Source organism: Saccostrea echinata, unplaced genomic scaffold (assembly GCF_033153115.1).
Source record: "Saccostrea echinata isolate AGI-Se365-2 ecotype Australia unplaced genomic scaffold, CSIRO_AGI_Sech_v1 ptg000015l, whole genome shotgun sequence".
Classification (NCBI taxonomy): domain Eukaryota; kingdom Metazoa; phylum Mollusca; class Bivalvia; order Ostreida; family Ostreidae; genus Saccostrea; species Saccostrea echinata.
The window spans coordinates 13,533,944-13,550,000 of record NW_026889764.1 but is presented as its reverse complement, the minus strand read 5'-3'; the positions used below and the strand labels follow the sequence as shown (position 1 = coordinate 13,550,000).

General features: G+C 32.9%; 3 protein-coding genes across 3 annotated transcripts in view; 1 reads left to right on the top strand and 2 right to left on the bottom strand.

Moving 5' to 3' along the window:
• The window catches only part of LOC133187893 (DAZ-associated protein 1-like), a 4,870-nt gene extending 4,301 nt beyond the window's left edge, over positions 1-569 (bottom strand). The window contains exon 1 of the mRNA XM_061323283.1: positions 359-569. Coding sequence (XP_061179267.1) covers positions 359-473 — 115 coding nt within the window. The 5' untranslated portion in view covers positions 474-569. The remainder of the gene's footprint in view (positions 1-358) is intronic.
• A 2,626-nt stretch (positions 570-3,195) lies between these two features.
• LOC133187637 (uncharacterized) lies at positions 3,196-5,603 on the bottom strand. Its single transcript, XM_061323056.1, has 5 exons — positions 5,288-5,603; positions 4,705-4,890; positions 4,356-4,597; positions 3,755-3,853; positions 3,196-3,340 (listed from the first exon to the last, which is right to left on the bottom strand). Exons 1-5 carry the CDS (start codon positions 5,601-5,603, stop codon positions 3,209-3,211), a joined length of 975 nt encoding a protein of 324 aa, XP_061179040.1. The 3' UTR covers positions 3,196-3,208.
• Positions 5,604-9,473: 3,870 nt separating this feature from the next.
• LOC133187636 (C1q-related factor-like) lies at positions 9,474-10,411 on the top strand. The gene is made up of 2 exons (XM_061323055.1): positions 9,474-9,603; positions 9,993-10,411. Exons 1-2 carry the CDS (start codon positions 9,474-9,476, stop codon positions 10,409-10,411), a joined length of 549 nt encoding a protein of 182 aa, XP_061179039.1.
• Positions 10,412-16,057: the final 5,646 nt, after the last annotated feature.

Here is a 16,057-nt window from a genome sequence, read left to right as displayed (position 1 = left end):
CAAAAGAGATGAGGACATCTCATTCTCTGGAGGGGGACAATGTGGTAGTGTCAGATACATGGCTTCCTACTAGCTTGGGCTAGTGGGTTAACCCTTTAGCTCAATTGGTAGAGCACTGGACTGGCAAGCCAGCGGCCCCGGGTTCAATCCCCAGCAGAGGCATATAAATGTTTCTGTTACAAAAACATTTTATCTTTCCATTTTCTAACACTACATGTAGGTCGTTCAGGTTTTTGATACTTCTTTCAATCCATTTTGTATAAAATTTCCACTTTTTGACATCCACATAATTCTAATATCTAGGTACACATGTACAAAATAATCTGATACAAAGCAGGAAAAGAAAGATAACTCTTACCCAATCCAGGGACGAGAAAATTCAGAACACAACACAGTATCGCCATCGGACGGGGCATAGCGGGGACAGCGATCCTCCCCTGTTTACCCCGGGCGTGGGCCTCACCATGACCCATGTCTCGTGTCTTATAGAGTTCTTTTCACTTTTTATTTTAACAAGAGTTGTTTTACTGAAATATTCTAATGCGTCATCGTCTGAAATTCCTTGTACATGCCCTAAAGGAACAAAAACAACAACAGTTTCTTATTAGAAATAAAGCGCCTAGAAAAATAGATCTGGGATTTATGACAAAATATAGGACTCTTAAACAAAAAGGCAAACTTTAAATGTGTCAATACATTACGAATAAAGAATAAAAACAATGATATATGATTCCTTACCTTCTTTTTCAGTTTCTCAGTTTGTTTACAAACCGAAGCGGATGTAGTTAATACGAGTGACTTCCCCTCGAATAAGATAACAGCTGGTGGATTTAATACAGGCGCGGATCCAGGATTTTTTTTCCAGAAGGGGGGGGGGGTCCACCCAAGTCAAAAAAAAAAACTATCTAAAAATTCTTGAAAGCAAATAAAAAAAAAAAATAAAAAACAAAACAAAACAAAACAAAACAAAAACCCCGTAAACTCCTTCCCTAAACGTGAAAAACCAATTTCGTTTGGGGAGGGGGGTGGGGGTAGTCGTTGACCTCTAAAGCTTCATGCCTATGACTTTTCATACTACCAACTTTACACAGATCCGCGTTTTCGAGGGGGGGGGGGGGCAAGGTCACTTTTTGTTGGTTTAGTTTATACATTTAATAAGTGCAAATTCCCCCCCCCCCGACCCCCCCCCCCCAGATCTGCGCATGTAATGCTTATTAATTATGTGTAAAAGCTAAAAAGAAATGTGCTTTTTTGATGTCTTTTGTAATTTTTTTTCTCGAATTTAATCAAAGTTGGGGGGGGGGTATTTTCTGATATTCAAAATCAATTTTTACATGAGTTTATAGTCTATGATCAAAGGAATTTTAAGAAATCTTATTCTTTACATTTGTTGTCAATGTATTTATCAGTTGCAAAGGTCTGAAAGAAAAAGTGCACGTGTTCACTACTGTTAAAGTTAATATACACAAAATAAATTCAATCCGACTTCTGCCATTTGTGAAGGCATTAATACATGGTTATTGTTACAGTATAACTTTTTTGTGAGCTAAAATTATAAATTTGAATATTTTCAGCTGAAGCTTTTCTTATAAGTAGCAGTACATTTCCCTTTGTAATTCCAATGTTTTGCTTGTGATTCTTTGAGTCCACAGGTCTGGGTTTTTTCTTTGTTTTCCTCTCGAGAATTTTTCACTCATATGGAGACGCCACCACTTGCCGGTGGAGGGCAGCAAATTTTGATCTATACTCGGCCATTGAGCAGTGAGGAATCTTTTTCGTGCCATGTAGCACCTATTGCGACATGGGACCTCGGTTTATACGGACTCGTCCGAAGGACCGGTCTCCACGTCCCGCAGTGGATTCGAACCCGCGACATACATGTATGTAAGGATCAGCTCCCTTCATCGGACTATATAGAAAAAACGCTCTAACCACTGCGCCACGCGGGCGACTCCACAGGTCTGAAACAGCGCCGAAAAGTAACTCAAGATTTATCAGCTCCTTATTTCTACATTTATTGTACTTTCACAACTAGATTATTCGACTAAAATGGATCATCATTCTCAAAGTAATTTGCATACACATTTTTGTATCCAAGTGTATTTTTTCTGAACAAATTACGGATAATTTTGTGCAATTATTCACTTGGGCTACTTTGCATGAAAAATTCCCTGGCTTTTCAGAATGATGATATCAAGAGAAAATTAAATTGTCTGTCATTTCGCATTGCATTCTATACCTGATGTGTATACAGAATATTAAGTGCAATAGAAGTAAAAATTAAAATAAGTCCGTTCCGACCTCTTCGCTTGTATATACTTTTGAATCTATCCATATCATTTCCTAGGACAAATTAGATGAAGATAAAGACTTAAATTGTGAGATAAGACAGTATTTTGAGAAAAGAGAGAGAGAGAGAGAAAATTGAACCTTTTTAATAAAATTAATAATAATTGAGAGTTCTAAAGAAATTCATACTTTTTATTTCAAAACAACAAATATACAAAATATATTACCGGGTATATTATTTTGTGAAAATAACAATCATTCGACTTTCTGCCATTGGTATAATATTAAGGTAGAATATATTATACAAAACTAATGTGCGGCATATTGACAAATAATTAAATAAGATATATTGTCATCGCTGTTACGCAGAAATTTCCCCATTTCATAACTGCCCGGCCACATATTATAACGTCATGCAACAGAATCTAATATTAAATGCTAAATCAGGGAAACAAAGTTCCCCAAAGTCTAGATATATCTTTGATGCATGGTCGTTCGCAAACATTCTTTATACTAAGTTATAATACAATATGGTACTGGTAAACAGATTTATATTGAAAGACAGAATACTGCAAGTGACACTGTCTCGACGAATTTTAAATTTCTGCAATTTTTAAGTCACTATAACTTAAATTAAGAAGGAGAATTCACTTTTTTCCCTTTTTTCTATCAAAATATGCACAGACTTGTAGAGCATGACTCTCTCTCTCTCTCTCTCTAGAAGGGGGGGGGGGTCACAGAAATTCCTAGAGAAATATGCCATTAAATAAAAAAAAAAAACCTATAAATTTATGTACTGCTGTAATTTTTTTTCAATATTAGAATCTTTGGGAGAGAACGAAATCAATGCTCTTTTAAGCATTGTAGCAGCTTCTCTGCAATATCCATCAAAATGAACACGTTTATATTTCGGTTAATTTCACGTGACGCTGGGGAGAGAGAGTTCATTGTAACACGTGTCACACACCACGATCCGCTCCCCGTTTGGCATCGTGAAGTGCTGCTGATAGCAAGAATCACACACCGTCTCCATACAGCGATTACACTGAAACTGAAAGAAAATTAAGTTAAAATAAACATTTTAAATTTTTATCAGTCATTAAAATCCGGAAGAAAAAAAATGTTCATTGGTTTGAAATCCGTAATATTTGTACAGGATATACATGTACATTTATACACATGTACATGTATAGTGTACGGGATATAGATGGTATTGTGCAATATGGGACATTCACATTAACGAGAAATGTTAAGGGGAGAGGAAATCTTTTAAATAATGTCGAATATTGGAATTTCAACAGTCATCTTGATGTTTTCCCCATGACCCTGTTCTTTGTATTAACTGTAAAGTTTACGAAGTAGTATACAATGAATACTGTTTAAAACTTATTAAATATATCAGTGTTGAAGATCAAAAAATGACATACATGTAAGGTGTATGGGAATTTAAAAAAGAGGAGCTTACCTTGCGTTCCGAAGCATTGTTTTGTTTTTGACAAACCGCACACTGCCAGAATTGAGGCTGTGGATTATTTACTTCGTTTCTAATTATATTTTCCTCTACCTGAAATAATTTTAACTTTTGATTAAAAATATAATTTTTTTCCTCAATAAAATATATTCTACACAAATATAATACGAACAGTTAATATACTTGAGGTTTTGTTTTTGTTTTTTGCTTTCTTTTAACCCACATATAATACAGTGTTTCAATCCCAAAATCGTTAAAATCATAGTTGGAAGAAATACATTTGAGTGGACATTTTCTTGTATCTTACTAGTGAAACGGAAAGGATTACACTATTGTACGATATTATAACCAAGCTTAAAGAGGAACCAAAGGTACCAGATGTAATACTGATGGTTTTTATCATTGCCATTTCTAATTTAAATGTCTTTCGATGTACATTGTAACACAGACTGGGAATTGGCTATAAGTAAATCTGATAGCATAATATTGTCATTATTTATCACATTTGAACTGATTTGAAAGATTTAAGAAATCTTGTCTGTGTCCATAAGCAAATCTTTCTACAAAACACTATACGACTGATAATTAAATATACCATATCTAAATTTCGATCAGGCTCGGGTTCCGCTGGAATTTCCGTTTCCTCTTGATCCACTGTCTGTCCAGGCATAGAGTACCCAGGGGGCGGGGTACGGTACATTTCATAAGGTGGAGGTGGACTGTGGTACCTAATGTTAGATCGAGCCCTCATCGGATAAATAAGGTTCGACCGAGGCCGCAAGCGTCGGCGATTATCGCCTCTCCAATTTGAGGACTCCGATTCTTTATAATATTCAGCTAAAATGAGACGAAGATACGTGAGTTCGTTTTATCATGTTGAGTTCATATCCAATATTTTTATTTTTCTCTCATTTTACATATTAAATCTGTTTTGGATATTATACCTGAATTTCCTATTAAGGAGACTCCCCAAATCCCGCTCCAAATCCAGCCAATCAGGAAGCAGGACACCATAATCAGCTGGAGGAAGCCGATAGCCACTACAACTATGGCTGATGAGTATTTCTGTTTAGGTGTGATGTCGTCTGTTTTAGCACAGCACAGCACAGAAAAGCCCGCTATCATGGTGCCTGTTGCAATAAATTTCAATATGTTTCTTGAAGTCTGTAAATATGACTAAATATGAACTTTATAAATGTTTGATTTTCTTAAAAGGAACTGAAGGGAAAAGGAGGTGGACAAAATTGGCGTTCATTTGGTGTCCAATTAAATTCATTATTATAATCAATCCAAATATAAAAATTGCTTGTATATCTTCAAATAAAGTCAAATTAAGCATGCTAAGCTTTGCTATGTCAAAATTTACCAATGTACGTAGTATATCTGACCAACACTTCAAAAAAAAAATCGAAATTTTACCCTCTCTGATGGATATGACTTAATTAGTACTCGTTATAAAGGTTTATTCATTCACCGAAGATTACCATTAACTTTATTAAGATAATATTGTTTAATAAACATTCTTACCCACACCGGGTAGGACGAAATTTGTCACACAACACACTACTGCTAATTCTAGAGGTAGAATTGGTATGATGATAGCATCATCATCATCATCATCGTCTGGAATATCCTCAGTCAACCACGATCGTCGCCTGTCAAGATACTGAGGCGGTTCTCTTGAAGCAGTGACCCTACGGTCAGCCAACGGTTGTTCCACGGAGACAGGGGCCCCGAGGTCATTCTGTCGTGGTTCCCTCGAAACAGAGACCATGTGGCCATTCTGGAGCAGTTCCGAGGGTACAGTACCTGTGTGGTCAGCAGCTGGCGATAAAGTTTCCATATGACCAACACCAGATATTATTTAATAAATTTACATACGAATTTAGCTCACAACATCATTCCAATTATATCCTCCAACAAAATCAGCTATACACACCATTCATCCTCAACATAAAACACATTGAATAGTACCCAGTATTGCGAATGTTCTTTGCTAACAAATTCAGAATTTTAAGTAAGTCGGTACTTTAAATATGAAAACAGTTTAAAAGCCAAACTTAATAAAATATTCTCAATATTGGCGTAAGCCAAAAGAGAGGAATCAATTAAAACCTAAATACATGGCGCACGTGACACAAAATCGGGCAAAAGAAAGCGCCAGTTCTCTCAAGATATTATTATTTTGACAAAAAGGGACAAGTTTAAATGATTTGAAAGCCGCTTTCCTTTGTCCGTTTGTTAATTATATTTGTTTACCCGTATGTAGATATCTCGAAGTGCGTAAAGCTATTGAGGTCCTTCGTTCCATACCTCGGATTAACTGACAATGGCATGGAATTTGAGATTTAATATCTGTTTGATAATCTTGAGAAATATTTTGTATAAATAGATAATGTCTTTTTAAAGGATCCAAGATTATGATCATAATCTTCTAATACACATTTGTATATATATTTATCGTATATATCGCCATTATATGACACTAAAGATTTGAGGCATAAAGAATTGTTCTCTCATTATTACCGGTAATTCATTATGGCAGGACTCTGCATTTCGCATAGTTGACTTTCTAAAACATAGCAAGCTTTAAAATACAATATTAACGGGTAAAAAATGCAAGAGTCATAATTTTACTGATTTTAAATCTCGTTGATTACGAAGATTTAAGTGATAATTGAATAGGTTTCAATATCTACGACACCATCTGCTACGTCATTGAATAACCCTGCTGGTAACCTGAAACTTAAGAAGCAGAATATGTCCACTAAATTTTGTAGAAATTCTGATAACACCATGCCTAAAGTCCTAGAAAAATGGAATATTATAAATTTAAGTTTTTATTGTATTAATATGTTATTTAAGTAAAGCATTCTAATCTAAGAATTTAATGAGGATTGTTCCCGTTTTGCACATATTTGAAATAGTGTGCAAAACAGAATATAAAGTGCGAATTGAATTGTTGAATTGAAGGTGAACTTAGGGAAAGAGAGCTTAAGTCATGTGTATTTAACATATCTAGATTTATTATTCCTTACTATCTGATTTCCTCAGCTTCCCCTTGGATGAACAAGTTGATTTTCCACCTTTTGAAAATATTTTATTTCCTTATTTATTTTATCATTTGTTTATTTATCTAATTAAAAAAGATTTAGTTGAGAACTACATAATAGAATATAAATTTTAAGCTTTCTCAATTTTTCAATTGCCGAAATTATGCATGCAAATCTTCAATAGCATAAATTTATTCATTTTTCAATTAATTCTTTTATATGTGTTTTGAAACCTTAATGTCATTGAAATTTTTCTTTATTCATTAATTAATTGCGTCTTTAACTTTTCTATGAAATGTAAAACGGACTGAGTTGAGACATAAATATCAATGAATTCTTTTTTCCCTTTATTTTACAATACATTGTAATACACAGTATGATTGTTAATTCACAACTATTGTTCTACACGTAATTATCAAATGTATACAAAACGGGAATACACCCTTAATAATAATTATTTTTTCAGGAATAGTAATAATAAAGAATTCCAAAACTTTCATTTGCAAAGGTAAAACCTATGAAAATATTGAAAAAAAAAATGTGAAATTTTTATAATACCCGCACATTCTGAAGAATTTAAGTTCTGGTATATTGTCATTATTCTCGTTCGTCCGTCATGTTAAACTATCTTCTTCCTCGAACTATTCCTACATTTTAAGCAGTATCCATTTCATCTTTTTGAATATTATTGGTGGTGCTTTGAACATGTGCAAAAAGATTTTGATTTTTTTTTTTCAGTTTCACCCTTTGGGCTAGATGGGAGTAAAAAACCTTGCTCCCTGTACTCCTCTTATATTTTTTGCAGTAGCCCATTCATATTCTGGAACATAATTAGGAATGTCCTCTGGATGTGCAGTAAGGTTTTGGAATTTCCATTTTCACTCCCGGGAAGGAGGGAGGGGGCAATCGGGGTCAAAAATCACCTTTTTTTATACTAAAACCTTGTTCCCTGTACTCAAGTTACATTATTTACAATAGCCAAATCATGTTTTGGAATATGATTGATTGTCTCCTGTAGATGTGCAATAAGGTTTCGGGATTTTTTCACCACAGGGGCCAAATGGTAATCAAATAATTGACTTTTTTTAAATACCTGGTTCCCTGAACTCCTCTTACATTTTTTTTTTTCAGTAGATCGTTCATAAATATTTTGGAATAAGTATTGATGGCAAGTGGCCATCGGAAGTGGGATTAAAATTCACAAATTTAAGGTTTTTAAACATTTATGACCAGAGATTGTAATGAATTTATTATATAAAATACTTACACAAGACTCATCTGAGCATTTTATGCTCAATTTGATACATATATATATGATATATATGTATATAATCTGTGTAAATTATGGAATCATTGTGGCTTCTTCTCTGGTTACCCAAATATGAAGAAGAGTATATTCAATGGCAAATACCTATGTGCGGGTATTACTGTCTTATGACAGCAGCTAGTTATCAATATGACTGCTGAGAAATATGTTCAAGATCAAAGTAAATATTTGTAAAATCTGACTTTGATGAACAGGAAAGAATAAAAATAACGTTACAATTCAGCTTATACGTTTCCCCGAATAATACTAGTAAAGTAAACGTACTAGATAAACTTTCAGTCTGAAATGAATAAGAAGGCTAAAGACTCTCTAGTAGTAATGTTATAAAATAGTTATACCAATGTTAATATTCGATATCTTAGATATACTTCATATATGTAATCCTTTTGACAAGAATCTCTTTGGATACCAAGAACTTTGACTCTTTGACCTTCTTTAGGAAAACTTTAACCTTGACCATAACTTTTGAACAGATGGTGCTAGTACTTTCAAACTTCACATATTTAATCCTTGTGACAAGACCTTACTTTGTATACCAACAACTTTGACATTTTGACCTTGGAGGTTGACCTACTTTTTGAAAAACTTTAACCTTGGCCATTACTTTTGAACAGTTGGTGCTAGGGCTTTCACACTTCACATATGTATCCTTGTGACAAAACCTTACTTTGGATACCAACAACTTTAACCTTTTGACCTTGGAGTTTGACCTAATTTTGAAAAACTCTAACCTTGGCCATAACTTCTGAATGGTTGGTGCTAGGGCTTTCATATTTTCCATGTGTATTTCTTGTGAGAATGGCCTTTCCTTGGGCACCATTAATTTTGACCATCAGTGTTTCACAAACACATCTTGTTTGCACACAAATGAAGGCACTGATCTTTATACTTTTACAAAAAAAGACAACAAACAAACAAACAACAACAGCAACAACACTTAAACAAAACAATACCGACTTCGAGGCAAACGCGCTTTCCTTTTTGGAATCAGAGTTATATGTTTTGGCTTGAGGTTTATCCACCGTTTATATCAACTGTTAAAATTCACAGAAAAACACCTGTGCTAGCAAGAGTTATTTAATAGTTGTGATAAGTTTTTCGATTCATCTGACAAAAATATAAAGATATCAGAAGTTTGAGTATTCGTCGATGTTGTTAATCGCGTTAGTGCTTACGAGGTTATATACAATGTATATTTCTCGTTTATCAAATGGTATGGTGCCTGAGATTATGGTGTATATAAAACGTAAGTGTTTGATTTTGCACAAATCATTATCAAAAAAGTTCTTTATGGTACATGTAGTAAGTTAACTCTTACTACACTGTAAGTACTATGTATACCACCAGATTCCCATTACTGTGTTGGTGTTTGGCTGTTATTGGACGAGTCTGTATCTGTGAAAATACAGGAACCTGTTTCCAGTACCTCACAAACTATGACACCTGTAACAGAGAAACAATAAGTGAATTGTGCGGAGAGAAAAAGTCTGGCTCTGTTGAGTGAAATTGTTTCCAAAACGGATTGATTTTGATTATTTTCACAAAGGGCCACAGTATTCTGTTTACTGTGAAATGCAAGTCATCTACTTGCTTTAAAAATATATGACAGCACTAAGGTATTCTTATACTTGTTTAATTTGAAGGAAGATGTTGAAAGAAAATAATTAAAAAAAATTCGATAAATAGGTACCTGAAGCTTTGATTTTTAGTAAAACATCTGATTCCGATTGTCAAAGTCCGATTTTGGAGCATTTCATGTGAGAAAAAGCTATTAGCATATTCGCCAGATATATGAGTTTAGTTTTAGAAATTAAAGATTCTTTTTCTATTTAACTTCAGTTTGGTATTTCAGGAAAGCCTGACGTTTCTTTTATGGCAACACTAGGGAATGACGTAAGAAACCCAAGGTCAAACATGGTCATAAAATTTGACCACGTGATTTCCAACAAAGGCGGCGGTTACAGCGGTGCCTCTGTTGTCTTCACAACCCCTATATCAGGCACATACTTCTTCATCGTCACCCTCAGCATTCCCGCTCAAAGCAATGCTAGCGATTACCTCCGAGTGCACATCATGAAGAACGGAGTGGAGGCATCTTACCTATTTATTGGGGCACACAGTGTGTGGGTGAAGCGGTCGGAGAACACTCTTCTGGAGTTACAGAGAGGAGATAGGGTTTACGTCAGTGTGGGCAGTACATCCTCCTCGGAGTTTGCCGTTATCCCCGGGGGACAATTTCATTGTCATTTTACAGGCTTTTTAATAGATTGAAACTCAAGTGAAAGTAATTGGAAAATAAATGAAACATATGAACATAAGCTAAAAATCCTTAAATAATGTGTGTAAATTCTTTATCACATTTTTAAAGAAGTCCTTTTTTGTGTCGCATGCAGAGCAGAGTGGCACTAAGTAATCACTTTATCCGGCATCTGTCCGTCGTCACACCCTGTATCTCAAGAACTGTAAGAGGTATTTGATATTTTGTACATACATGTGTATTGCTTGGTACTATGGCTCTTGTAAATTACCATGGTTACCGACGTCGTGACCTTTGACCTTGATCTTTGACCTACTTTTCAAAATAGTTCATTGTGCCCATAAACCGCATATTTTTTACATTTATGAGTCATTCTCTGTAAGCATCAAAATGGACTGGAAATTGATTCTCACTGATTTTGTTTAAAATTGTTGACATAATTACATTTTACAAAAATAGTATTTCAAATGCTCGATTGGCATTGTTTCCATGGCAAAAGGTCACCTATTTTTGCACACAAGCGGGAAATGGCAACAAAAGTCATTTCACCACATTACTATATATTTGATAAATATGAATGACTATTATTAACTTTCTGTCTTTATAATTATTTGTCAATCGTATTTTCTTTTAAGAAACGCAGACACTGGTGTAATATTTTGATGATCCTAATTTTACCTTATTATTAGGTATTTGCTACTTTAAATATATAATGAATATTATTTTACTTTTGATCTCAGTCTCACTTTTCCACTATTAATTCCTTGGGTAAAAATGAGACTGAGGTCAAAAGTGAGCTCATCTAAGTTTTATGATACCAGAGTCAGGTCTTCCAACAATCTGCTGGAATTTCAATTCGATGGGCATTAATTGTAATCCTTTATTAGCGGAGTTGTTTTTATATTCCTGTGGAGCAGATTTTATTTAAAAACTTCTACTTGAGAAGAAGAAAACATTTGCTATGGCCTTCAAGATGACATTCAGATATATCGACGAAGCTTTATCAGTTAGCAATAGTTACTTCTATTCATTTGTCGACTCGACATATCCCAGTGAACAAAAAATAAAAGACACCACAGAATCTGCCACATATGTTTCATATTTGGAAGCTTTACTATACATGTAGACGTTAAGGGCCAACTAACAACTAAAGTCTATGACAAATTAGGTGACATTAGGTTTTTTCCCATTTTTTTTCTTTATTTATGTAATAATATTCCACTATCAACTGCATCTGGTGTTTATCTTTCCCATCTTATTCAATACTCAAGAGCATGCTCTAAGCATGCTAAGTATGTTTAGGATTTCAAACAGACGCAGGCTACTTACAAAGAAGTTGATGTAAATCATAAACTGTACCAATTTTGATGCACCAGATGCGCATTTCGACAAATTATGTCTTTTCAGAGATGCTCATGCCGAAACGTTGGAAATCCGAAATATTTAAAAAAAAAAACTTTGAAGAGCTGAAAAAAGGGGATGTTATATGAATTTAAACAATCTCGTTTAAAGACAGCAATTCGTAAATTCTATGGTCATTACAATGACATCGTTAACAAATACAACCTATCTTTAGGTCAAATTCAGACTGACATATTTCATACTAATTGTTAGGTCTTTGTTTTTTTTAAAATTAAATTTGGTTACGGATTATTCCTTCTACGTGATTGATAGGTAGGGCTGGAATGACTAGTTGATAGGGGATGCTTACTCCTCCTAAGCACCCGATCCCACCTCTCGAATTTCCAGTGGTCCGTGTTTTATGCCCTGTTCAAGAGTTTTTGTTCTTTTTAATCGATCACTGTTTTTTATCTTCACCTATTTCATGGCATAACTTAAAATCGCCAAGAGAATTGGTGTCAGTGTTCATCTTACTAAGCAACGGTACAATGACCCTGACATTTTCGCACTTAAATTGTTAACTTTTAGGTAAATCACTATAACCTCTATCATATCTTACCAGCTGTCATCATAATAATAAATATAATTTTATTTTATGCAAAATATTTTAAATTATATTCTTTGTTGAAAAAATGTTGTAAATTAATCCTAATTAGTTTCAAGTCTGTACTAATAAAATATTATTTTTTGGGTATTAGAAATCTAAACAGGCAATTATATATAAATTATTAAAGATTATAGATATATAAATTATATAGATTTAAATAGATTATCATATATACATGTATCTTGCCATAGAAAAAGGGAAACACTTGTCTATACCCACAGATAAAAGATTTTGTAATATTTGCAACACAGGAGAGATTGAAGATGAATTTCATTTTCTATTCAGCTGCCAAAAATACAATAATCATAGGTTAACTTTTGAAAGGAATTCGCTGAATTTTTTTTCAAGGGAAAATATCAAATATGTTTATACTAAAAAAAGGTAAGCTCTGGTTTAATAGCCAATGCCCAAAAATGCTGAAAATAACACACTCATTAATTTAAAAAATGTCATATATCTAGAAGTGATCGTATTACATCATTATTGTACAAATGATTGCATGATTCATGCATATCTTCACAATCTAGAATATTGTTTAAATGTATGAACAATTGATGATTCTTGTATGTTGTGTCTTTGCCAATTATTGTAATTGTATGTGTGCCAATGAATATTGTATTGTATATTTTCTTGTATCTGGCTTTTTATGAACTTAGAACTGATTGGTTGAGGGTATTGTTATTTGTCAAATTTAAAATTATGAAATAAAAAGTATGGTCCTGTAATGTAAATGATAAGATTTGGGTCAAAATATGAAATTTTCAGGCGGAAAAATCAAAATCAAATGAATGACTGTAAATTTTATCTTGCCTTGTTCGATTTATCTTAATTTTTTTCATTTGATTGAAAAGTCCGTTAAATAAATGTGTAAAATTTGTTTTATATATATTATAAACCATGCAATAACGAAGACATTTCTCTGAGTAAAACTATGTATATGTAGGAATAATATAACAAGATACTGATTAAACAAATATGTAGATATTGAGGATTTTCTTCTAAATATCCTTACATCACAAGAAATAGTCCCCAATAAATCTTTATTTCTGATCGAATTTGTAGGCAGTTTTTTTTTAATTGAAAATTGTATATTTTTTTATATTTAATTCAAATATGATGAAAAAATTAAATTGTAATTGATAATTTTGACAGGAGATTCTGACCAAACTTTTTTCAAAAGCTCCTGGTTGACATACCTAGATTATATTGAAAACAAATTAATTTTCTTTTTTAATAGAATTATTGACACATGCGTAATTGAGTAACATTATGAAAAACCCATGGTTTTTCGTTACCTTCTAAGTAAATCAATATTGAAAACCTATTCACATTACTTTATTTCTTTTTCTGTGTGGTTGTGGCTTTTTTATTAGCCGACTAATAATTAAATAAAATATTTAACGCCCACCTTATTCGTCGCTGTCGAATTCACGTTTTGTTTCCTGTCTGCAAAATTGTCCTTTGTCATATGAAACTTAACATCGCAATAATTTGCAAAATTCATATTTTTTTAAACATTTATTTTTGTTTCATTATTACAATCTCTTTCAATGTGACAATTTTGGACCACGATTTTGTAGGTACCTGAGTACTAATTAAAGCGCCTTTATTGGAATTTTTCCACAATTTAATCTTCAAGGCAAGACTAAGATCATCAATTTATAGTGTTTATAATTTAAAAGGAATATTTATGTTTATAGCATTCACACTTATTTAAAAAGAAATAGTTTCAGATCATTGGATCTCTTGAAGTCTTTCAACTATTATTTACCCCACTATGAACTTTCGACCTCTTGACGCATGACTGAACTTTTCGTCGTGTACGGGATATAGGGTGTACGTCTAACAGGCCTATAAGGTAACTAAGACTTTGGAACAGTGGAAAGGTATGTAAACGCAGGAAAAGTTACATATGTATAACAGGAAATTATTATCTAGCATCATACTTTTTTAAAGAAGTATTGAGTTAATATTAAATATCTGTATAATTGCTGCATGATGACATAATTTGTTTACATTAGACACGTCAACGAATCTAATTGCGGCTTCTGTTTTCATTTTAAAAAATTAATCTCATTTAAAAGATAAAAGAAAACATTTCTTACTGCCCTTATCTTAATTTAGGTGATCTGAATATTATCACTTCTATTTCTTAATGATCTGCAGACATTGCATTCCTCACGGTGAAATTACGAAATGTACTTACTGGGAGGCTAAGGTGTGCTGCTTTTTGTGAACTGTAGATGGGTCCAATATATTGATTCAGTTGCTCAATTTGTCTTTTTTTCGGCCAAAAATATCAACTTAAACTGATACATTTTCAAATGTTTACCCTTTAAATAAAAGGATTTAAAGAAATGTGACCTAGTTTTGAATAGGTTATCGGGGTAGCCGACATTAAGAATGGGGTATACATGTATTTTTGGACAACAGTCATAGTACATATTTTCATACAAAGGACGGTGAAGATTTCATCAGTAAAATTCTTTATTTGGATACATTTATTGGATTGAATAGTAATTTCCTAAATGTTCCCAAATCCAGTAGCAGTATAAAACGAACAAAACACATGTTCATCAATTTAAAGTACTTTCATTTTGTCTTAAGCCCATAACTTTTTGTTGTTGTTGTTGTATTTAAAAATAAGTCTGCTACATGTTCTAAAAAATAAAAGAAAATGATTATTCTTTTTATGCAAATTTCTAGAAAGGACAATATTCCATAATGGCCAATTTCTGCTCCTCAAATCAAACTTTGATTTAAAAATCTTTATGTTCTATGCCAGGGAAAACTTTTGCAGACTTCAAAGCAATAAATATTTAATTTATTTTTATATATTTAAATGTTTGATATATATTAAATATGAAGTAAAGAAAATAAGTGAATGTCTAAAAAGTGAAATAAAAATAGAATTGTTTGATATTCTAACTACTTATCAGCATTAACAAATTCTTCATCTCTGATAGCAATAAGAACCTTTTTTGGAAAGAAAGTTTACATGATTCTGTTTCTGGAAAAAAATATGAATTTTTCTGAATCTTTTAACATAGATTTTGGACATAGAATTTACAAGGACATTTTTATGTTTACGATTTTTGATATTCTTCAACAAATATATAATTTAAAGTGTTTTCTCGTTTAGTGTGAAGAGTTACAAATACAACTTTATCATTTTATTATACTTTTAACAATTATTACAAGCATACATAATAAATGTAATTAGTCTAATTCAAAAACAAAATATGTTTGTGAAACATTGATGTCCCCGTATGGCAGCTTATGACGAAGGTTAAAGTTTCAACTCAAACGCCAAGGTCAAGAAATCACAAATTTTGTTACCCAAAGAAAGGACTTATGTCGATGGATATACCTGGTAAATATGAAAGCCAAAGCACGAACCATTCAAAAGTTTTGGTCAAGGTTAATGTGGGTCAACCTCCAAGGTCAAGGTCAAAGGGTAAAAATTAATGGTACGCAGAGAAAGACCTTGTCATAAGAAATGTAGATGCAATTGAAATTATTAAACCTCAGCACAAACTGTTCAAAAGTTATTGCCAAGGTTAAAGTTTCTCAAAATTAGTTCGAACTCCAAGGTCAAGCGCAAAAGGTCAAAATTGTAAGTATCCAAAGGAAGGCCTTGTCACAAGGAATA

What these genes read in the sequence shown, in the direction of transcription:
- LOC133187637 (XM_061323056.1), bottom strand. Translation starts at nt 5,603, where the DNA reads ATGGAAACTTTATCGCCAGCTGCTGACCACACAGGTACTGTACCCTCG. An exon ending in CTCCTTAATAGGAAATTCAG is followed by an intron (nt 4,598 to 4,704) that starts GTATAATATCCA and finishes GTCTCATTTTAG; the next exon opens with CTGAATATTATAAAGAATCG. An exon ending in ACAATGCTTCGGAACGCAAG is followed by an intron (nt 3,341 to 3,754) that starts GTAAGCTCCTCT and finishes ATTTTCTTTCAG; the next exon opens with TTTCAGTGTAATCGCTGTAT.
- LOC133187636 (XM_061323055.1), top strand. Translation starts at nt 9,474, where the DNA reads ATGTATACCACCAGATTCCCATTACTGTGTTGGTGTTTGGCTGTTATT. An exon ending in CTGTAACAGAGAAACAATAA is followed by an intron (nt 9,604 to 9,992) that starts GTGAATTGTGCG and finishes TTGGTATTTCAG; the next exon opens with GAAAGCCTGACGTTTCTTTT.